Source organism: Taudactylus pleione, unplaced genomic scaffold (genome assembly GCF_031769625.1).
Source record: "Taudactylus pleione unplaced genomic scaffold, aTauple2 ptg000080l, whole genome shotgun sequence".
Classification (NCBI taxonomy): Eukaryota; Metazoa; Chordata; class Amphibia; order Anura; family Myobatrachidae; genus Taudactylus; species Taudactylus pleione.
In genome coordinates, this window is record NW_028284482.1 from 9,102,862 (window position 1) to 9,127,781 (window position 24,920).

At 46.5% G+C, this 24,920-nt stretch overlaps 1 protein-coding gene across 5 annotated transcripts in view; it reads right to left on the reverse strand.

Annotated features, from left to right (window-relative positions):
• The window catches only part of FAM234B (family with sequence similarity 234 member B), an 83,013-nt gene that overhangs the window by 16,265 nt on the left and 41,828 nt on the right, over nucleotides 1-24,920 (reverse strand). For 2 of the 5 annotated variants that reach the window (XM_088468053.1, XM_088468050.1), the window contains exons 2-9: nucleotides 24,092-24,487; nucleotides 20,246-20,341; nucleotides 19,967-20,155; nucleotides 16,427-16,557; nucleotides 13,060-13,207; nucleotides 10,458-10,599; nucleotides 9,490-9,633; nucleotides 7,291-7,372 (exon numbers count right to left, since the gene is read on the reverse strand). In XM_088468053.1, the coding sequence (XP_088324179.1) occupies nucleotides 7,291-7,372; nucleotides 9,490-9,633; nucleotides 10,458-10,599; nucleotides 13,060-13,207; nucleotides 16,427-16,557; nucleotides 19,967-20,155; nucleotides 20,246-20,341; nucleotides 24,092-24,487 (1,328 nt within the window). Of the gene's footprint in view, nucleotides 1-7,290; nucleotides 7,373-9,489; nucleotides 9,634-10,457; nucleotides 10,600-13,059; nucleotides 13,208-16,426; nucleotides 16,558-19,966; nucleotides 20,156-20,245; nucleotides 20,342-24,091; nucleotides 24,509-24,920 lie in introns of all 5 variants that reach the window. The other 3 variants (XM_088468051.1, XM_088468049.1, XM_088468052.1) reach the window with 2 other exon arrangements.

Below are 24,920 nucleotides of genomic sequence, written 5' to 3' on the forward strand. Positions count from 1 at the left end.
GTAAGTTCTTACCATATCTCATATTTTCTACTTCAGGGTCCATAGGGTATCCACAGGATACCTTGGGGATGTCCCAAAGCAGTATCCTTTAAGGGTGGGGACGCTCCTGTGCTGAAAGGAGAATCCGCCGCCTGAAGGAAGCATCCTGAGAGGCGAAGGTGTCAAACCAGTAATACCTCACGAAGGTATGGACAGAACACCACGTAGCAGCCTTGCAGATCTGGACTGCAGAGGCACCACGTCGAGCTGCCCACGAAGGACCCACAGACCTAGTGGAATGAGCCTTCAAAGAAGGAGGAACCGGCAGACTTTCATGAAGATAAGCTTCAGAAATAGCCATACGGATCCAGGCTGCCAAAGTTTGCTTTGAAGCAGGCCAACCCTTTTTACGGAAGCCATAGAGGACAAACAAGGCATCCGACTTCCTAAACGAAGAAGTGCGGTCAACATAAGTCCTTAAGGCCCGTACAACATCCAAAGTGGCCTCACCCACTGAAAGACCAGGTGAGTTAAAGGCCGGAACAACTATTTCCTCGTTAACATGAAACTGGGAAACAACTTTGGGAAGAAATTCAGGCCGAGTGCGGAGCACTGCCCTGTTCCCATGAAAAATCAAGAAAGGGGGACTACAAGAGAGAGCCCCTAAATCAGAAACACGTCTGGCTGAAGCTATGGCCAGAAGGAAAACAGTCTTAGCTGTTAGCCATTTAAGATCCACTGAGCCCAGTGGTTCAAACGGCGGTCCCTGGAGAGCCCTCAGGACCACAGCCAAATCCCAAGGTGCCACAGGTGGAACAAAGGGCGGCTGAATGCGGAGAACACCTTGCATAAAGGTACGCACATCCGGGATTGTAGCAATCCTACGGTGAAACCAGACAGACAGGGCCGAAACCAGTACCTTCAAAGAAGCAAGGCGAAGCCCATGATCTAGTCCCGCTTGTAGGAAGGCAAGTATCCTAGACAGACGAAACTCCCGCGGTGCATAACCTCTCGGTCGACACCATTGGAAGAACGTATGCCACACACGATGGTATATCCTCGCGGACGACGGTTTCCGAGCTCGCAACATGGTACGCACCACAGAGCTGGAAAACCCCCTGGACCTCAACATGGCTGTCTCAACAGCCACGCCGTCAAAGACAGCTGAGCCAGGTCCGAGTGAAGACAAGGACCCTGCGACAGAAGGTCCGGTCGTAGCGGCAACCGCAGAGGACCGTCCACGGACAGACCCTGAAGGTCTGAAAACCAATGCCGTCTGGGCCACGCGGGAGCTATCAATAGGAGCGTCCCTCCTTCCTGTTTGAATTTCCGGATTACCCGTGGAAGAAGAGAAACCGGAGGAAACAGGTATGCGAACCGGAACGTCCACCAGACGGACAGAGCATCCACCAGAGACGCCTCTTCGTCTCTTGTGTGAGACCCGTACACCGGCAACTTGTTGTTGTGCCGGGACGCCATGAGGTCGATCTCTGGAAGACCCCACCTGTCCACCAGCAGTTGAAAAACGTCCGGGTGCAGGGACCATTCCCCCGGATGAACGTCCTGGCGACTTAGAAAGTCCGCCTCCCAATTTAGCACTCCCGGGATGAAGACCGCTGATCTGGCCGGAAGATTGCGCTCCGCCCATACAAGGATCCGAGACACCTCTACGAGAGCCACCCGACTTGGGGTTCCTCCTTGCCTGTTTATGTAGGCCACGGTGGTATTGTTGTCCGACTGGACCTGCACCGGACGACCCTGGAGAACCCGATGTGCCTGCTGGAGAGCATTGAAGACCGCACGGAGTTCCAAGATATTTATTGGAAGCTCCGCTTCTGTCGGCGTCCACCTGCCCTGGAACAAGTGTGGACCCGAAACTGCTCCCCAGCCCCGAAGACTGGCGTCCGTTGTCAACAGGACCCAATTTGGTACCCAGAACGGACGTCCCTTGCTGAGATGGGTCGTCTGCAACCACCAGGCAAGGGACAGGCGAACCTCCGGGGTGAGCACTATCGTCTGGGACTTTAGAGACTGAGGCAGCCCGTTCCACTTGGACAGGATCAAGTGCTGCAGAGGTCTGGAGTGAAACTGGGCATATTCCACCATGTCGAACACCGACACCATGGAGCCCAGTAACCTCATCGCCGAGTGTAGAGACACCCGGCGGCTGTGCAGACAACTGCGCACCCTCGACTTTAAAGCAGAGATCTTTTCCTCCGTCACAAAGATCCTTTGCTGTCCCGAGTCCAATAAAGCTCCGAGGTGCAGAATCCGCCGAGACGGGATTAGAGTGGACTTCTGCCAGTTGATTAACCAGCCGTGCCGTTGCAGCAGCGCAATGGTCAGGTCCAAGTGGCGTAGAAGGAGCTCTGGAGATCCTGCCACTAATAACAGGTCGTCCAAGTACGGCAACATGCGAACTCCCTGCAGCCGCAGAGAAGCCGCCATGACCGCCATCACCTTGGTGAACACACGCGGTGCTGTCGCCAGGCCAAAAGGTAACGCCCGAAACAAAGTGGTCGCTGCGGATTGCAAACCTGAGGAACTGTTGATGGCGCAAAAGAATAGGGACATGCAGGTAAGCGTCCTGTATGTCCAATGACACCATGTAGTCCCCAGGTTCCAGCGCCAGAATGATGGACCGTAGGGTCTCCATCCGAAACTTCGGCACCTGCAAAGACTTGTTGAGAGCTTTGAGGTTGAGAATCGGACGATACGACCCATTGGGTTTCTGCACCAAAAAAAGATTTGAATAGAAACCCTGGCCCCTCTGGAAGAATGGAACAGGCACTATAACTCCAGCCTGGAGCATAGTGTGCAAGACCTTCCGCAGCTCCGTGGCCTTGTTCCGGTCTGATGGTAGACCCGTGGTGAAGAATCGAGCCGGGGGGTCTGTGCCGGAAAGAGTGGGCGTACCCGTGGGAGACCACCTCGAGAACCCAAGTGTCTGTCGTGGTGACCGACCAACACCGGGCGAACTGCAGCAGGCGGCCTCCCACTTTGGGATCCCCCAATGGGAGGCCTGGACCGTCAGGCCGCAGGCTTGTCATCAGGCTTAGGGGCCGGACGTCTGGTACTCCATGCCTGCTTCCGGGGCTTGGCCGATTTTTTGGGGCCAGCCTGTCGGGGAAAAGACTGTGGTTTGGGCCTGCCCTGGGCCCTATAAGACCGAAAGGACGATGGTCCTGAACCAGAAGGAGCCGCGGCCGACGGGAGATATGCCGATTTGGCTGCCGCCTGCATGGCCACAATCTTGTCCAGATCTGGACCGAAGAGAACTTCTCCGTTAAAGGGCAACGCCTCCAAACCCTTTTTGGAGTCAGCGTCCGCCTTCCAGGATCGCAACCACAAGGTGCGACGAGCAGCCACCGCTGCTGAAGAAATTCGAGACACCAGTGTACTAATGTCTAAGGCCGCCTCGTTGATATAAGTGGCCGAATGACGGAGATTACCAATCAACTCCGTTTGTTCGGCCGTACAGTCGGAATCAAAGGACGCCTCCAATGAATCCGCCCAGCGCTCCATCGCTCCATCGCTCTGGCAACCCAGCAAATGGCCATAGCCGGCCGCGCTGCCCCCCCCGCAAGGGAATAAGCGGACTTCAGGCAGATCTCCACCTTGCGGTCCGTAGCATCCTTAAGGGAGGACATGGATGGCATCGGCAATGTGGCACTACGGACAAGACGTGTCACATGAGAATCCACCTGTGGAGGGGATTCCCACTTAGCAAAATAATTATCCGCGAACGGATAAGCCACTGCCAGGCGCCTCTGCGGCTGGTATCGCTTGCCAGGCTGTTTCCACGCCTCCTCTAAATGGTCCATTAACTGACCCGAAAGAGGAAAGACAGTGGCGTCATCCTTCACATCCTTAAAAAAGGCATACTTGGATTTAGCAGCTGGGGGAACTTCGTCCTCAATCACCAAGGCTGTGCGGACTGCCCGAATAAGTCCAGGAATATATACCTTGGACCTAGCGTCAGCGTCCTTAGTATGGAGAGGTTCCTGATCGTAAGGATCCAGAATCTCCCCATCATCAGACGTCCCTTCGTCATCCTCATAAGGAGCCGACAGAGACGCCACCGGCCGTTTATGTGGCCGCATCACAGTCTCCCCCTGCAACACATCCGACAAGTGCTGTACAGAACTCGTTAGGGAGTTAACCCACGCCGGCTCCTGAGAAACCGGGAGAGGGGAAATAGGGAGACTGCGGGGTACCACCAATTGTCTTGGGAAACCCTGCATGGGTGACGACACCACTGACTGCTGGGACAAACCCATCTGTGTAAATGCGGGCTGCGGAGCTAACTGGCCCACTAAGGTTGTAAGCGCCTGAGCGAAACAAGCCCAGGGCGGCTCCTGTACCGGTGCTGTAACCGTAAGAGGCCGCGCCATTGACAAACACTGCCGGCAGAGGCCCTCCGCGCTACCCTCCCCCTCCGCTAAAGGTACTTTACACGTAGTACACTGTAGCCGGAGAGGAAAATCACTTTCAGACATGATGGTACTAAGTATGTGACCCCTCTCACCAATTGTATTTTAAAGAGGTGAGAGACCACCCTGCAGCACCGCACCGCAAGGGCTTAGCAGAAAGAACAGGGACAGTAATAAAGCTGACAGTCAGAATAGAAGATACAGCCAGCAGCGCTAGCACAGTCACATACAATGCAAAGAAAAACAATTCCTGCACTAACCAGCGCTGATCACTCAACTACGCAGACACAGGGTCTGGTAGGACACAGCGCTGCATACACAGACCTGACCACAGCGGAGGAGAGGTATGCGGGGGGACCCAGACCAAGATGCTTCCTTCCAGGCTTCCAGCAGCGTTCACCATGCGTTCAGGAAGATGGCCGCCGAGGAGCAGAGAGGAGGCTGGCCTGGGGGAGGAGAGCTGCCACAGGGCCAGTCGGCAGAGTGCAGAGAGGGCTGTGTGCAGCGGGGGAGGCGCCGGCTGTGAGACAGGGAAGGCGTGCTCCCCTGGCATGCATTTAACCCCCGGGACGCCGCAGCGCTACCGCTCTGCTGCGGTCCGCTGTCCCAGGGGGGAAGTGGAAGCGCAGGTTCTTACCGGGCTCCACGCTGCAGCCAGTCCCCAGGGAGCCCCCTGCCTGGGGACTCTGGACCATGTAACAGCGGGGACCCACCGCGGGACCCCGCTGCTTACCTTGCTGTCCCCCTTGAATCCGGCCATGGTCCGGAACATCTGGGGTCACCGCTAGCTGTGACCCCAGATGCTCACCAGCATCCCTGGATCGGTACCGGCGTTTTGGTACCGGCGGGGGTGTAGGGAAGACAGCATGGACGTTAGGACTGACTGTCCATGCTGTACATCCAGATGTGCAGCCACAGCTGCATGCAGAAAAGCTTCAGGGGCTCTTCTTAGCCCCCACTCCAACAGGTGCACCCGACTCCGGCCGGGCACCAAACTAAACTGAGGTGCCTTGGCTCGGGGGCGGGGTATAGGAGGGGGACCCTAGTGCATCCTGGGAGGCTGAAAGCTTAACTCTATGGTGCCCGATGACTGACGTCACACCTATACCCCAAGGTATCCTGTGGATACCCTATGGACCCTGAAGTAGAAATGAGAGGTAATGGCTTGTCCAACCACCTGCGTCCTGGAGGGCAACAGTGGGAGTCCTGGAGTATGGACTCCTGCAGTACTGATTATAGGGTAAATGACAGCAATTGGATAGAGAGTGATGTTCTCCTGTAATTCTGTAACAATTCAAATTATTTTTGAGTCCGGCCTCCTGGCCACTTGCTAAGCTGTGGGTGACCACCCACAGCTTTAGCGAGCGGCCAGGTGATGGTCACGACAATCGGGGCTTGCGAACGCCTCCGTTGGCCGGCCACCACCCCTCCCCGCCTACAAAACAGGGCGAGCTGTCGATCAACATCGACCACCGCCCCGTTTGTAGCGAGCCCCGGAGCGAAAGAATTGCTCTCTCGCTCCGGGGCTTGCGCACACAGAGCGTGCGCACTGCCCAGCCATCGACCCGCTTGCGAGCGGGTCTGAATCAGGCCCAGTGTCCACAAAATTATTGAGTTGTGTACAAGTTTTTTTGTTTTTTTTCCATCAAGGTATCAAAATATTGAGTAGCAAATTTATTTGATCAATAAATAACACAAAATGCTCTATACTTGTTTAAATACTTGTTAGAATCTTTAGTTTAGATTACAGTGAGTCTATGTGGCCAAGTTTCTACCAACTTTGCACATGCAATTATCTCCAATTAGGTTGGATAGAGATTAATCTGGTTGGATAGGGATCACTGATCAATGCACCTTGGTCGGATGTCTTTCCGTGAAATTAGACTTTTGGGGCGGGAACTGAGCTGCAACAATACGAACGAATGGAACGGTTTAGATTTGTGGGAGTGTCATGGGTGAGTAGCGGAAGTGGGAGTGTCGTGGTTGTGGCGATTGGCGATCCTGCTTACAGACGAAAACACCCTCTCACCATCTGTACGGAATCTTGCATTAGCATAATGTACTGTAGTAAATCTGGCTTTTGCGGCTACAATTGTGCTAGAACACAGTCCTGAACCAGGCCAAATATATTATATTATACTCTAGCATCGTGCGATGTAATTAATGTTTTTATACACATTGCATTTTTAAAAAAAGATATGAATGGAATTAATTTCTATGTTCTTTTAAAAACCTTAAACAAACTGGACATTCTGTGCAAGCTGAGAGTCACTCACACTGCACGCTGCGATAGCTGGGAGTCACTCACGCTGCGATAGCTGGGAGTCACTCACGCTGCGATAGCGGGGAGTCACTCACGCTGCGATAGCTGGGAGTCACTCACGCTGCGATAGCTGGGAGTCACTCACGCTGCGATAGCTGGGAGTCACTCACGCTGCGATAGCTGGGAGTCACTCACGCTGCGATAGCTGGGAGTCACTCACGCTGCGATAGCTGGGAGTCACTCACGCTGCGATAGCTGGGAGTCACTCACGCTGCGATAGCTGGGAGTCACTCACGCTGCGATAGCTGGGAGTCACTCACGCTGCGATAGCTGGGAGTCACTCACGCTGCGATAGCTGGGAGTCACTCACGCTGCGATAGCTGGGAGTCACTCACGCTGCGATAGCTGGGAGTCACTCACGCTGCGATAGCTGGGAGTCACTCACGCTGCGATAGCTGGGAGTCACTCACGCTGCGATAGCTGGGAGTCACTCACGCTGCACGCTGCGATAGCTGGGAGTTACTAACACTGCACGCTGCGATAGCTGGGAGTCACTCACACTGCACGCTGCGATAGCTGGGAGTCAGTATATCACCTCCAAAATCATACACAAACCTTTTTTTCAGTCTTACTGCTCTGAATCTGTAATAGAAAATCCAGGTTTCCATCTGCATTAAAGTAACCAGGCTGTGGAGAACTGGAGGAAGAAGAAGGAAGTGATCAGTGTCTCTAGTATATCTACAAAGTAAAACATATACCACAGAAAGAGACAACAAAACACAAACAATGTAGTTGGCTACATTGTATTATTATATACAGTACTGTGCAATAGTTTTAGGCAGGTGTGGAAAAAATGTAAGACAAAGTAAGAATCTTTAAAAATATAGAAGTGTTAATAGTTTATTTTTATCAATTAACAAAATGCAAAGTGAATGATCAGAAGAGAAATCTAAATCAATATTTCATGTGACCACCCTTTGCCTTCAAAACAGCATAAATTATTCTAGGTACACTTGCACAAAATCAGAGATTTTATAGGATTATAGTTAGGTGTATGATTAACCAATCATACCAAACAGGTGACCATGATCATAATTTTCATATGTAGGTGTAAAACAGTCATTAACTGAAACAGAAACAGCAGTAGGAGGCTTCAAACTGGGTGAGGAACAACCAAACTCTGCTACAAAGGTGAGGTTGTGGAAGACCGTTTCATATCACAGGTGATACACCATGGCAAGACTGAGCACAGCAACAAGACACAAGTTTAACTGCACAATGTACTGTTTTACTGCATCAGCAAGGTCTCTCCCTGGCAAAGCAGACTGGGGTTTCAAGATGTGCTGTTCAAGCTCTTTTGAAGAAGCACAAAGAAACTGGCAACGTTGAGGACCATAGACGCAGTGGTCGGCCAAGGAAACATAGTGCATCAGATGAAAGACACATCATGCTTACTTCCCTTCGAAATCGGAAGATATCCAGCAGTCCCATCAACTCAGAACTGACAGAAACCAATAGAACCCAGGTACAACCATCTACTGTTCGGAGAAGTCTGGCCAGAAGTGACCTTCATGGAAGAATCGCATCCAAAAAGTCATACCTTTGACGTGGAAACAAGGCCAAGCGACTCAACTATGCACGAAAACATAAGAACTGGAATGCAGAAAAATGGCAGCAGGTGCTCTGGACTGAGGAGTCAAAATTTGAAAAGTTTGGCTGTAATAGAAGGCAGTTTGTACGCCAAAGGGCTGGAGAGCGGTACAGTAATGAGTGTCTGCAGTCTGCAGGCAACAGTGAAGCATGGTGGAAGTTCCTTGCAAGTTTGGGGCTACATTTCAGCAAATGGAGTTGGGGATTTGGTCAGGATTAATGGTGTCCTCAATGCTGAGAAACACAGGCAGGTACTTATCCATCATGCAACACCATCAGGGAGGCGTCTGATTTGCTCCAAATTTATTCTGCAGCAGGTCAAAGACCCCAAACATACAGCCAATGTCATTAACAACTAACTATCTTCAGCATAAAGAAGAACAATGAGGAAGTGATGATATGGCCCCCACAGAGCCCTGATCTCAACATCATAGAGTCTGTCAGGGATTACATGAAGAGACAGACGGATTTGAGCAAGCCTACATCGACAGAAGATCTGTGGCTAGTTCTTCAAGATGTTTGGAACAGCCTCTCTGACGAGTTCCTTCAAAAACTGTGTGCAAGTGTACCTAGAAGAAATGATGCGGTTTTGAAGACAAAGGGTGGTCACACCAAATATTGATTTGATTTAGATTTCTCTTCTTTACATTCACTTTATTTTTATCAATGAACAAAATGCAAACTATTAACACTTCTATTTTTTAAAGCATTCTTACTTTGCAGCATTTTTTCTACACCTGCCTAGAACTTTTGCACAGTAATAAATATATATATATATACATACATACACACATATACATATACACACATACATACACTATGTTCTGCAGTAATGTGGCCCTGAGTTAGTTTGACTTTTTGCATTTGTGTCACCTGGCTAAAACCTTAGCAGTTCACAACCTATTTTAAGGATTTCCCATTTACCCTCCAGTGACTGTGGATCACTCTACGCTTTAAAGCAGTTATTGGCAGATAGTTGTTTTAATTTTTCTATGACAAACCAACAAAGAACATATCTGGTTTTGTATAGGAGATATGATACAGCAAACCTAAAAGTTTGTGTCTAGCCAGCGTCATAGATATGTCATGGTCAAAGTGAGGACAGAAAGCATACGTGTAGTTTGGGTAGCTCCTAGTAACCTTTGCAAATTCATAAATATGAACCTTTGAATATCGCTCAGATGGATGCTCCACCTCTGTTCCAGATCTTGCCCCCTCAGAAGAGAGAGTCCTTCTTTGGTTGTGACAAGTAGGTCACTGCAGTTGCTCCCAAAAACTGGTATGACTTGTAGAAACTTCACTCCTGCACTGTAAAAGAAATAGTACTGTGATAACCAATTCGGCAAAAATTATTAAATGAAGTAAATTGTGCTTACTTGTCATCCTTAGGTGAAGCTTGCACTTCTGTTTGTCACATATTTTATAATTACCAGCCACTAGCACTAATTTTTCATATAACAGCAATGACCATAAATTTGATTTGGTACTGGACCAGCAACCTGTAGAATTCCCTGCAAGTGCCCCGCGGCACCCAGTATGGGAACCACTGCTGTAGGCAATATATCGACAGGATGATTATTGCTTAAAGCTGCATTACCCTTTAAAATGGCTGCATAAGGAGGAGTGAGTGGAAGGACCAACCATAATCCACTATATCTGTTATTGTGGCTTCCGATTGGTTCTTCCGCCTCGCATTTACATGCTCTCGTGTGTTGCGATGGACCCTGTCAAAAAAAAAAAAAAAAAACAGGTCCCGTGCTGTATGTAGTGGGTCCTACAAATACATTAGTGTTCCGCTACAATGATGTTTTAGCAGGCAACCACACCCTGACCATTTTGTAAATGTCGTGATCGCTCCCTCCCACAGGCTGAGGAGTCTCCCACTGCAGCGTGTGCTGGGCTGCTGACTGGAAAGAGCAAGTCTGGGCCCAGGTAATTAATACCCGCTCTCCACCCTCTCTGCGCCACTGGGCATAGACAGATGAAACATCTAATAATTTATTCTACAAGCTGTGGTACAATCTTTGACATCCCCTACAACATTATATTCACAGCTAATTCAACCACTGTATAGTAATATAATACAGAAAATGTGAATAACAATACTAATAAAAATGTCTGAAGATAGATACCTGTAAACATTGATCAGTTTGGACAGATTGACAGCTCTTCGCTTCTCCCAGTCTGGCTCATTTTTCTGAAGGATACTTGGGAAACTATCTCTGTTTTTAGCCTGTGCATATATATCTCTCAATGCGACAGCTTGTATGTTCCCTAGAAGAAATTAAAATCTAGCAGTAATTCTCAACGCGGCAATCTTTTGTTACCTATAGATATAGGAAATTATTATGTACACAGCGTAAATACAATACAAAGAGGGTGGGAGCAAAAAAGTGTTTGTACACACAGGCATTGAAAAGCCGTGCAAGTTAAAAGCTTAGACAAAATAGAATGCATTGACCTTTCTTTTAACAGAGCTTCACCAGTGGTCCTGTAGCAGTGTACTATGTACCTATGTACTTAATGAGCATTGCCAAGAATTCCGTTGTCATGTACTGAGTATTAACGCTTCTAAACTCAGCCGAGGCGCAAATGCTCATCAGAAAAGTGTATATGTGTACAGATCTATTTTTTCTTTTTTCTTTTTTTCAGCAATTTAAAGTAAAATAATATTCATAGGCTTTAAGAATGTCAACTAAAAGCTTATGTGTATGAAGCTGTTGCCATCTAAAAGTTGTTGTTTTTTTTTTTTTTTTTTTAAATATGTCACATAGTCTCCTGTTTGTATAGTTTCAAGTAATGCACACTCCCACACTAAATACAGTCAGGTGCATAAATATTGGGACATTGACAGAATTTTCATATTTTGGCCTCTATTCACCACCACAATGGCTTTGAAATGAAACAAACAAGATGTGCTTTAACTGCAGACTTTCAGATATAATTTGAGGGTAATTACATCCAAATCAGGTGAATGGTGTAGGAATTACAACGGTTTCTATATGTGCCTCCCACTTTTTAAGGGGCCAAAAGTAATGGGACTATCAACTCAAAAGCTATTTCATGGACAGGGGTGGGCTATTCCCTCGTTATTTCATTATCAATTAAGCAGGTTTGGTCTGGAGTTGATTCTAGGTGTGACATTTGCATTTGGAATCAGTTGCTGTCGACTCTCAATGTGAGATCCAAAGAGCTGTCACTATCAGTGAAGCAAGTCATCATTAGGCTGAAAGATCAAAACAAACCCATCAGAGAGATGGCAAAAACATTAGGTATGGCCAAATCAACTGTTTGGAACATTCTTAAAAAGAAAGAACGCACCGGAGAGCTCAGCAACACCAAAAGACCCGGAAGACCACGGAAAACAACCGTGGTGGATGACAGAAGAATTATTTCCCTGGTGAAGAAAAATCCCTTCACAATAGTTGGCCAAATCAAGAACACTCTCGAGGAGGTAGGTGCATATGTGTTAAAGTCAACAATCAAGAGAAGACTTCACAAGAGTGAATATAGAGGGTTCACCACAAGATGTAAACCTTGGTGAGCCACAAAAACAGGAAGACCATATTAGAGTTTGCCAAACAACATCTAAAAAAGCCATTACAGTTCTGGAACAACATCCTATGGACAGATGAGACAAAGATCAACTTGTACCAGAGTGATGGGAAGAGAAGAGTATGGAGAAGGAAAGGAACTGCTCATGATCCAAAACATACCACCTCATCAATGAAGCATTGTGGTGGTAGTGTCATGGCATGGGCATGTATGGCTGCCAATGGAACTGGTTCCCTTGTATTTATTGATGATGTGACTGCTGACAAAAGCAGCAGAATGAATTCTGAAGTATTTCGGGCAATATTATATGCTCATATTCAGTCAAATGCTTCCCAACTCATTGGACGGCGCTTCACAGTGAAGATGGACAATGACCCGAAGCATACTGCAAAAGCAACCAAAGAGTTTTTTAAGGCTAAAAAGTGGAATGTTATGCAATGGCCAAGTCAATCCCCTGACCTGAATCTGATTGAGCATGCATTTCACTTGATGAAGACAAAACTGAAGGGAAAATGCCCCAAGAACAAGCAGGAAATGAAGACATTTGCAGTAGAGGCCTGGCAGAGCATCACCAGGGATGAAACCCAGCGTCTGGTGATGTCTATGCGTTCCAGACTTCAGGCTGTAATTGCCTGCAAAGGATTTGCAACAAAGTATTAAAAAGTGAAAGTTAGATTTAGGATTGTTTAGTTTGTCCCATTACTTTTGGCCCCTTAAAAAGTGGGAGGCACATATAGAAACCGTTGTAATTCCTACACCGTTCACCTGATTTGGATGTAATTACCCTCAAATTAAATCTGAAAGTTTGCAGTTAAAGCACATCTTGTTTGTTTCATTTCAAAGCCATTGTGGTGGTGAATAGAGGCCAAAATATGAAAATTCTGTCAATGTCCCAATATTTATGCACCTGACTGTACATTTAATTAGAAGTATTCGGTTTATAAAAAACAAAAAACAAAAAAAAAAAGACATACATCTAGGTATTAAGAAAATAGTAAGAATTTATATAAAACGCCCCCTTACATTTAGCCTACTGTAGATCATACATTTTACCTTGCACCTCTATAGGGGTGCGCAGGCAAATGCATGATGGTTACCACCTGTCTGGGAGAGGTGCGCTTCTATGACTGGATTTGTTTAAACAATAAAAATGCCAAATAAAGATGCAGCAAGACTTACCAAACCCGAAAAGAATGTAAACAGCCCCCTGGCTTGTAAAATAAGCTTGAGGTCCTAGAACTTTTCCTTCAGTCATGATGTTGTATTTTACTATTCCACCCAATGGCTTCCCAGTACTTCCAGACACCAAGAGGAATCCTACATCCTGCTACGTGAGAAATTTGAAAGGTGTCAAGATATGCCTTATTCAGTAATAACAATGATAAGGTTATTAATAGAGTGCTTTCCTCCTAATATTACCTAAAGAACGTTACATTAGAAAACACATGACATAAAACAACTAAAATGACTAAGTTCAGAAAAGAGAGCTAATCTTTTGGATTGTTAGAAAATAAAGGGACATTAATTAAATGTTTCTTTAGTCTGTTGTTGAAGGTTCATGGATAGTGCAAGGCAATGAGTTATAGAGAGGGAGCCACAAAGCTAACAATTGGCACATGGATCCTTGGTTATACAGTATATGACCCTGATGTCAATTCAGTGGCGTAACTAGGGCAGGGAGAGCGGTGTTCGTGCCCTGGGCGCTGTTGGACCGGCGGCACGGGGGGGCACCGCCGGCCACGGTACCGGCCCGCCCGCCCTAGATAGCCAGTGTAGCGCCGACCGCAATGAGTGCGGTCAGCGCTACACATTTGCACAGGACCGGCGCTAGGCTTCCAGCGCCGGTCCTGTGCTGCACGCCTGAGCCCGTTCCCTCCCCCTGAGCGCTTGCCCAATAGCGCTAGGAGGCGGGCTCAGGCTGTGCATAACACACGCATCGCCGCCAGCGCTGGCGGCGATACGTGTGTTAAACAGCAGCCAATGAGAGTCAGATCGACTCTCATTGACTGCTGCAGCACCCACTGCAAGAGCCGGACTTCCGTCCGGCTCCTGCAGTGGGTAATGGGACTGACGTCATGACGTCAGTCCCATAAAGCTGAGCGCGCCGGCCCGGGCGGACTGGCGGGCGGGAGCGGCATCGCGGACAGGAGCAGTGTGGAATCAGTTAAGTATATTTTTATATATATATATTTATTTATTTTTTAACCTATCTGCACAAGGGGGGAGGGGTTGGCTACTACTGGGGGGACCTCTACTGGGGGAGGTGTGGCTACTACTGGGGGTGCCATTGGGAAGACCTCTACTGGGGGGGGGGCGCTACTCTACTGGGGACTACTACTTGGGGGGGGGGGGGGGACTACCACTGGGGGCATTCTAAAGGGGGCCTATTACTAGAGGCACTGCACTCGGGGGACCACTACTGGGGGCAATAATAGGAAGGGCCACTACAGGGACCACTGAATAGGGGGGGAAGGTCACTACTGGGAGCCTGCATCAGGGGGACCACTACTGGGGGCACTGCATGGGAGGGGGGGGACACTACTGCTGGGGGCACTATATAAGGGGCTTACTGCTAGGGGCACTGCGGGGACCACTACAGGGGGCACTAGATAGGGGGGATCACTACAGGGTGCCTGCATAAGGGGACCACTACTGGGAAAACTGCATGGGGGGGGGGGACTACTGCTGGGGGCACTATATAAAAGGGCACTGCATAAGGGGATACCGCTACTGGGCGCACTGCATTGTGGGGACTGCTACTGGGGGCACTGCATAAGGGGGAACACTACGTGGGGCACTGCATTTGGGGGGGCCACTACTGGGGGTACTGAGTAAGGGGAACTAATCGGGGGCTGTATAAGAGGGACCACTACTGGGGATACTGTATAAGGGGCACTACTATGGGCCTGCATGAGAGGGACCACAACTGCATACTGGGGGTACTATATAAGGGGTACTACTGGGGTTAAGGTGCATATGGATAGGAATGTTCAGTTTGAAAATAAAGGGGTGTGTCATGTTGACACGCCCCATTTTTAAGTGACCACGCCCATTTTTTTGCCGCTCCCTTTTCAAATTTGCCCTGGGCTCCAAATACCCTAGTTACACCACTGTGTCAATTAACCCATTTCAAAAGAGTCACCATCTTACAAGCAGGCAGTGAAGAGAATAGAGAACAGGGCTGATTAGTTAACAGCCTGGCTGCTGCATTTTGTACCAGCAGCAAGCGGTACAGGCTTTCTGGGAGAGCAAGGTAGAAGGCATTGTAGCAAGCAGGACAACACAAATTCATGCATGAGTAGTAAGATCATCAATGGGAGACATGCTTTATTCTGTTTATGGTTCAGCACAGTAATTAAGATTTAATCATGGCCGAATCCTGATGTTTAAAGGTCAACCTAAAATCAAGGACAACCCCACGATTTGGCAAATGATAAGAGCATTGCAATGCCAAACCTGCAAGCTTAAGCCACATTGGTTGTCCCAGCTGCTGTCTTGCTATTTTACATAAACTCCTATTAGTTAAATCACACAAATGCCACTCATCCACTCCTGGATCTCAGCTACACCAAGGATTGGTATTGGGTTCTTATTAGTCAAGACAAATGGCAGGTACAGTTGAGTATAGTCTGCATAGCAGTCATATTATAGGTATGACATCTGATTATTTCCCCCAGTGCAATGTATACTGGAAATATCATGGATGGAAAGAGAGGGCCCTGGGAAATGCCACGTGACAGGTGCACTAGTGCAGATGACTACGCTACTGCCAGTGAGAAACGATTTGAGAAGGACTGAGCCATCCAATCAACTGCGACATGCTGGGTACACACTATGCTCTATGTCGCTCAATCAGACGAACGTCATATTGCAAAGTGAATCTGTACGTGTGTATAGAAGATAGATCTATGAATATCGGTGTTCACCGACGTAATCAGCCCTGCAGCATAGCCGATGCAGATATGCATTATATATGCAAGATGCATATATAATCGGGGCATCTGGCTGTGTGTACGGGCAACCCACAGATCGCCCATACACTTGCTGCAGGGACTGCTGGTGACAGATATCTCAAATGTACGGGCACATTTAAAATTTGCCCAGCTAGTTGTGATGTCAACACAGAGACATCTAGCGTCAGATTGGTATTGGCTAACCAATCAGCTGCATCGGTCGTCAGATCGCTGGGTTGGCAGACAAGTCACCCAGGTGTGTACTCTATTAGATACAGTACCAAATGCTGCAGAAAGGTCCAGGAGAATAAGTAGTGACACTTAATGCTGCACACTGAGTCTAGCACCACAGTGCTGGAAGCAAAACACATTTGTACTAACATAGTAAGCTTGCTTTTAAAAAACTATTATTTCGGGAACCATATATAGCAGTTGAATTCAGATTAATGTAACAAATTCTTGGGTGCCACAGTAAACCTAAACTCTGGAGCAGTTTGATCATTTATAGCATTTATAGGATTTTGGTCTTAAAATAAGCTTTATAAAAAATAATTACATTTTTCTCCTGTATACTGTATATGTCAGTTAGTTACCTGACTTTCCCCAATGGTGAGAACCAGCAAGTCATTGGTATTATCATCATCCAGATCTGGCAGAATCACAGCTGGTGCTGCCATTGTACCACTGGACACATGGCTGGGAATTATGGTCCATATTGTTGACCCTGTAGAAAAGACAATGGACAGACTCATTTCTACATCAGATCTAATCTACATACAGATTTCCTGTGGATGGATTATATATAACCACTATAGTATCGAAGATATGCAGAAAAAGTGTCAATGATTATGTACATAGTGGTTTCTGAGAATGTGTACTTCTAAAAATAGGCACAATGTGAAGTGTAAATTAACTGGATGGCCTCTCAGTGACGTACCTCATGAAATAAGATTATATTTTTAGAAAATGAGAAGAAGAATAATGATTTGTGCATGCTACAGGTGGCTGTCTTTCAAGCCAGGCATTAAAAATGAGGACAAATTGGGTCTTCTCTATTTTTGAGACTTAGGCCCTCATTCAGAGGCGGTCGGAGGATGCAAGCGGTCGCTCAGAAACTGGGCGGCCGCTTGCATCCTGACCGGCCGCCTCTGTTTCGGTCGTTAGAGCTATGGATGTAAACCCACAGCCTAACGACCGCTAGGGTGATGGTCGCAATGGTCATAGACCATCGCGACCATCGGGGCTTACGACGAGACCCTAGGGTAGGGTCTCACTTGTCGTAAGCCCCGGAGAGCTTCTGGCTCTGTCAGAGCCGGAAGCTCTCCACTGACATCACTAGTGATGTCAGTGGGGTTTCCCCCAAACGGCAGGCGTTCCCATGGGAACGCCTCGGTTTGGGCTGCCACCCCCTGGCCCGCCTTCCAAACGGGGCGAGCTGTCAATCAACATCGACAGGTCGCCCCCTTTGGAAAGAGACCCGCTACGACCGGCGCTGTCGGTCGTAGCGGGTCTCACGCATGCGCACGAAGGAGCCGGCTCCCTCGTGCGCATGCACACTGGACAAACATCGAGGCGGCCGTGCGGTCGTAGACCGTATGGCCGCCTCTGAATGAAGCCCTTAATCCCAGTCGGAGTAATAAGCCACATGCTATGTATTTCCTTATCCATTTACCCAACTTTACAAGTGGATGAACATTTCCATTAGCAAAAGCAGTATGTGGCCTTTTATTGCATTAGAAAAAAAATGCATAAACTATATTTAATTACTCATAACAAAGTATTATCAAAATATATTTCTGTTTGGATATTTTTGTCTCCAAAAGTAATGGTGATGCTTAACCTGAGGAACTACTGCTTATAAACCACAATCGTGTAACTTTGCTGATATTTACTTATTATATTAGTTTATTTTAAATATACAGATATGTCCTTTTTTACTGTTGCTTCAGTTGTGCCAAATAGTCTCTCTTGGTGCACCATGTCCACTGCGACCCGGCAGCGTCGCGTGTCTTTTTTGCTATAACTGTTATTGGCGGGTTTAGAACACATAAAGCAACATAACTACAGCCATGGCCAAAACTTTTGAGAATGACACAAGTATTGGTTTTCACAAAGTTTGCTGCTTCAGTGTTTTTAGACCTTTTTGTCAGAGGTTACTATGGTATACTGAAGTAAAAGTTTATGCAAAGAGTCAATATTTGCAGTGTTGACCCTTCTTTTTCAAGACCTCTGCAATTCGCTCTGGCATGTTGTTAATCAACTTCTGGGCCACATACTAATGATAGCCGCCCATTCTTGCCTAATCAATGCTTGGAGTTTGTAAGAATTGTGGGTTTTTGTTTGTCCACCGCCTCTTGAGGATTGACCACAAGTTCTCAATGGGATTAAGGTCTGGGGAATTTCCTGGCCATGGACCCAAAATTTTGATGTTTTGTTCCCCGAGCCACTTAGTTATCACTTTTGCCTTAAGGCAAGGTGCTCCATCATGCTGGAAAAGGCATTGTTCGTCACCAAACTGTTCTTGGATGGTTGGGAGAAGTTGCTCTTGGAGGATGTTTTGGTACCATTCTTTATTCATGGCTGTGCTTTTAGGCAAAATTGTGAGTGATCCCACTCCCTTGGCTGAGAAGCAACCCCACACATGAATGGTCTCAGGATGCTTTACTGTGGGAATGACACAGGACTGATGGTAACGCTCACCTTTCTTTCTCCGGATAAGCGTTTTTCCAATGCCCCAAACAATCTGAATGGGGATTCATCAGAGAAAATAACTTTATCCCAGTCCTCAGCAGTCCAATCCCTGTACCTTTTGCAGATATCAGTCTGTCCCTGATGTTTTTCCTAGAGTGAAGTGGCTTCTTTGCTGCCCTTCTTGACACCAGGCCATCCTCCAAAAGACTTCATCCTGTGTCATGCCAACAGTAAAGCATCCTAAAAACATTCATGTGTGTGATTGCTTCTCAGCCAAGGGAGTGGGATCACTCACAAATTTTTCCTAAGAACACAGCCATGAATAAAGAATCAACACATCCTCCAATAGCAACTTCTCTCAACTATCCAAGAACAGTTTGGTGACACACAATGCCTTTTCCAGCATGATGGAACACCTTGCCAAAAGGCAAAAGAGATAACTAAGTGGCACGGGGAACAAAACATTAAAATTTTGGGGCCATGGCCAGGAAACTCCCCAGACCTTAATCCCATTGAGAACTTGTGGTCAATCCTCAAGAAGCGGGTGGACAAACAAAAACCCACAAATTCTGACAAACTCCAAGCATTGATTAGGTAAGAATGGGCGGCCGTCAGTCACTATGTGGCCCAGAATTTGATTGACAGCATGCCCGTGTGAATTGCAGAGGTCTTGAAAAAGAAGGGTCAACACTTCAAATATTGACTCTTTGCATAACATTAATGTAACTGTCAATAAAAGCCTTTGACACTTATGAAATGCTGGTAATTTTACTTCAGTATACCATAGTAACATCTAACAAAAAGGTCTAAAAACACTGAAGCAGGAAACTTTGTGAAAACCAATACTTGTGTCATTCTCAAAACTTTTGGCCATGGCTGTACATTGCTAGCGTTCACTAAACAATGGGGTGAGTGACTAAGTCTGAATCTGTGTAAAATGGGCTCCAATGCGAGCAGCCGCAGCTTTTTATCACGCCAGGGTCTGATGTGCTTTATTTACAACTTTGTGTGTAAAATCAATTCCTGTGTGGTTAAAGTTGCAGCCTAGCACCTCTGGTACACTGAGCGTCTTTTTTGCTGCTTTTGCGATGCGAAGAAGATGCAAAATGTAAAGAAAGAAAAAAAAAAAAAGGAAAAAAAAAAAGATATTCTACTCCTCTCAGAGCATCTGAGCCATGCTGGGCGCATCTCGCCGGAAGTTAGGACCCATCTGTAACTGGTTAGTGAGATCATATTTCCTGCCATCTTGTAGATAACATGGCCACAATATGGCGCTACATCTATCTGTGGATATTTCACTTCATTTAGACTGACAGACCAATATGCCAGTCCTCACTTCTATACAAGCAACAATGAAGCGAAATAAGGTTCTCCATCATTTCACTAAGCAGGAATAAAATAAATAAAAAGGCACAACCTGCATGCAAAAATTTAGATTGTACCTGTGGATGCGCTGACCAAACTTAGTAGTTTGTAAGTTCCAGTTAAAAGACACGTGTCATCCTTTTGAGGTTCCATGATCAGCTGCCCACACTGAATACTCCGTAAATACTCCTCGATGTGTCTGCTCCACAGGACGCTCCCATTATTGCCAGAGATAGCAGAAATGGAGAGTTGCCGTTTTAAAAAAGCTAAAAATAAAGTTTCAGAAGTTAAAAACTAAGGGATTATCTGTCATAGTAAAAGGGCAAAACAGTATGTAAACTTAATTTTCAACTTACTATGTGAAGCATTGACACTGGGAGACAAAAATGACAGCAGGATATCTGGCACGCCATCTTTATTCACATCAAATAGCTCCAGAGGAGATGAAACCTCTTTTGAAAATAAGACAAAAGGTGTAATATAAAACACCACTGCTTTACACCCCAAATTATCCCTTTTCATAAATAAGTAAAACAGACCCCAAATTTCGACAGTCATAAACAGAGGTGCCCACTTTCAGATTAGGACATCATACTACAAGCACCAGGGGAGCAGTGGGCAGGGGAAGATGGGTGCTAGGTGGCTGCACAGGTCACACACCCCTTGTTTGACAGTATGGACATTATGCACACTTACTGCTGTGATAAGCCTTTAAACCACAATGTTGTGCAAGTGGGAGACAGTGTGAGTGATGTATTGTGATGGGACAGCAGTGTAAAGGTGCGTATACATGGTGCGATCAGTCAGCAATAACGATATCGCTGACTGATCATTCTGCACCTTCCCGATGTGCTGGATGATAGTCATCGTTCATCCAGAACATCACCAACGACGGGCCAGCGACCCGTGATCAACGATCGTGGGTCCCTATGTAACCGATATCGACCAGGTTGGCCTGCATGCACGGGCGATGGTTGATATAGTTATCGACCATACGTGCCAGCGCATCGCAGGTCGTTGGGCACCAAAAAATTAACGATCTGAACGATGACTATATGGTCGATATCGTTATCGTTCATGTCGTGCATTTTTATCGTACCATGTGTACGCACCATTACAGTTTTACTTTACATTTCCAGTCTAGTCTTACTACAGGGTCTGAAACCATAATGCTTCAAAGTATAAGGACATGTGATCCACCTCCTGCATTGCTTGCCTAGGAAATGTGATTACTCTGCACCAAGTGTTTACACTAAATAGAGCAGAGCAAGATACTTTGCTGTATACAAAACATTATACAAATAGGTCTCATATTACAACAGAAATTGGGTGTTCGCTTAGAATACTCAGGGTTGACACAATGCAAGAGGATTGTCATTATGCAAGTTAAATTATACAGTAACACAGTGACCTCTCACTTTGATAAACTGCAAAACCAATCAAGATGTTTATCGTTCAACCAGCTAATTCTTTGCGGTCATCAGATTAGATGATACAGCACTGGACTTGGGCTATTTATCTATTCAGTTGTCAACCAGAGAATGAGAGGTTTGTCGGCAACAGCAGGTCTTACTGTACAGCCCTGGAAACTACCCAACTGTAAATAGATTGCTTGTTAAGGAAATACGTGTTAGGACTCCACCAGTTGCAAGGACACTTGACAGATCAGATTTACATACACGTGAATTGTTACCGGTCTGATTTAGGGGCTATGGGCATGATTCAGAGATGCACGCAATGTCGAATCCCATACATAGCAGACTTGCAAAACTAAGCCAATGCCTCAGACATCGTCTTGAGCACAGACTCAGAGGGAGCATATCACCTAAGACGCTGGGGTTTCTCCAGCTGCGTACACAGAGACTCACTAGGGCATGCCCAGAAAACTGTCTCTACACACCTGCGTTTTCTAGTCATCCCCAGTTGCTTTCCCCAAATGCTGACTACCGGTCACTCACTTTGCGAATAAATCCTCTCTGCCGTCGCTAATCTATTTCAGAGTGTGTATAGTGCAGCTTTGGTGCATGCGCAGTAGCAAAAAAAAAGCTCCACTGCGTCTGACAAATATTGTGACAAATATTACCATCACGTAACGAGCTGGCGCTTGGACAGGAGATCATCTCCAAGAACTGGGTCTACCTATACCTATACCCATCGACCCAGGTTACTGTTCACACTGCACCGCAAGCCGGGTTGAACCAGTGTTCAACCCTGCTCGTTACCCAGGTTAAAATGCCAGGTTGTTCAACCAGGGTTATTTCAACTGGGCCCTTTTATACTGAGCAATATCTGGGGTTGCTGCGCATTCACGTGAAATAACCCGGGTTATTGCTGGCAGTGTGAAACGGGTATAGGGGGCATAAACTGCTTTACACTAATGCTTTCTCTCTCTGTTTTAATGGAGAGAAACAGGATCAAATAATATGTGGATTCAATGAAAACAACAAATACATTTACATGGTGGATTTTTTTACATGGTTACAATTTCTGTCTACTAGTACAGAATGCAGCATTACGTTGCTTTTTTAAAATACATACAAGTAGCGTTCCCGCTAGGCTGTTTTAGCGGGGCGCGGCGCCCTGCCCTCCTTCTGGAGGGCAAAAAGCACCCTGCCCTCCAGGAGGAGGGCAAAAAGCGCCCTGCCCTCACAGCCTGCGGGAGCCGTTCTCACCCGCGGGACGCAGTGTCCCGCGGGTGGAGAAACATGCGGTGACCCAGTCACCGCCGGAGAATAGACGCCGGGCGCATGCGCCCGGCATCTATTCTCCCAGTCTGCAGGGCTTGGGGGCTGCCCGGCGTGTCCGTAAGTGCCGGGCACGCCCCCAAGAGTGACGAAAAGGGGACGCGTCTTATAGACACTCCCCCTTTTCCGATGACCACGCCCCCTTCTCGGACGCGCGCGCGCGGGCATGCCCTCTCTAGCTCCGGCGCCCTGCCTCCCGCCGGAGCTAGAAGGAACACTATACAAGTGATTAAAAACAGTCATTGTCATTATGCTACATATATCCTCCTACCACAGATTGTTTAAAGGGTGTATAAAAACCAGTACGATTAGCTATGTTACTTTCACCCATCTTGTCACAAAGATAATCATAGGTTAAATTCACGGTATTCACAAAAGGTTGTCAAAATGAAAAGTCCATTTGATCAGTTTGTGAAATGAACAGATACATGTTACATAGCAATTAGGGAACCGCCTCAGCTTCGCACAGGGGCAATTTTGAATTTACGCCTATAGTCTTTTTTATGAGATTGCCTTGTAGACGACATTAGTTTTTCCTCCCAACGTCAACACAATGACATTAAGTTTTGACGTGACATGCAAAAGGGCCATGTAAAGTTGTCCATGAGAAAAAGTCTCCACTTAGTTCAACTCCAGCCATGTTAAGTGTCTGTCCCTGTACTTTATTTATTGTCATGCAAAGCAGACTTACTGGGAATTTGACCCATTTAAAATTAAAGGATAATTTTTCACATAAAATACAGTAAAATAAAAATAATGAAGTTTTGTATCAGTAAACAGGGCATACATCCATTTTTCTGGAGAAACCGGTTACTACGTATCAATCTATACATGGTATAAAATAAAGTTCATCGTTGTGATATATTTTTAATGGTTTAGGCAGCGTAAGCCAAGAGAACGCTCGGATGTCCATGTTTACATTGACTTTCTTCACTAAAATAGTCACTGCTCAGCTCATACATATATATTTCATACACCTAAACCTTCCTCGACAAATGCTCTATAAAATAGTGAAAACTGAATCAAAAGCCGTCTAGTGGTTCTCGATATTAGCCCAAACAGACAGACGCCTACCAGGGACCTTTTTTTTCATTGACTTGTATAGATTCCCTCTTGTCCAAACCGTAACATATACCCCATTTCAATTTCAGCACAACCAGATTATAGGGTTTTTTTTTTTTTTTTTTAAATAAAAAGACAAAAAGTTCCCAAATGCTGCTAGTGGCTGAGAGGGTGCAATGTACCAGCGCTCTTTCTAAGTGCTATATGTCATATGCTTCTATCAAGATACCAACCTCTGGCTGGAACTAAAGGAGGTTTGAGAATTATTATTATTTAAACATGCATAGTGCATAAGGCACCCTGTAAAACTTGGCGCCAACTGGAACTAAATTGGTGACCTGAAGCTAATGAGCAAAACATTACAGACTTACTACAGCATTATCATTGTTTGCTCACCTGTTTCATATCCCACATTGAGTGCCCATGCATTGTGCTGGCCGCTCAGCTGACAAGGGACGAGGAACGCACAAACAAGTACCATCACCATAGAGATGACAACTGTGAGAAGGAAGACCGTGGTCCGCACATACGATACCAAAGACGATGTTGCCTTGAGCTCTGGTTCCAGACCACCGCTAGTAGCAAACCCATCCTGCTTATTATCTACCGGCCGCTGCAGGACTCTCTTCGATGTTCCTTCAACATCAGAGTCGGGGTCATGAGATGCACCTCGGGTGCCTTTTCCATTCTGTACTCCATTTTGCTGGATATTAATGACAAGATCATCTTCACTTTCATCACTGTCTGCCTGTGTGAGAGGGTCATATTCCCTGGGGTCATGAGACTTCTTTCCTGTGAAAACACCAACCAGTTCTACGTAGCATAAATTAAACAATGCAACTATATGCTCTTTACTCATGTCTTACAGGAACATTTTACTAAATGATTATTACCAAAATAAAAAAAGCCCTGAAATTTTTTTAAATATTAATTGTTAAAAAGAATGCAGTACAATAAACACTCATATTATTATTATTATTATTACAGAAATATTCTAAAGAATTAAAGGACATTCTGTGTGGTGGTGACCCAGAATATAGTGAACTATGGGCCTGATTCAGAGCTGGACGCTCTGACCAGAGCACTCGCTCTGAATCAGGGCCCTCCTCCATGAAAATGGAGCATCCTCCTGGACGCTCGTATAGCTGTGGGTGACCACCCACAGCTATAGCGAGCGTTCATGATGATGGTCGCGATGGTCAAAGACCATCGCGACCATCGGGCT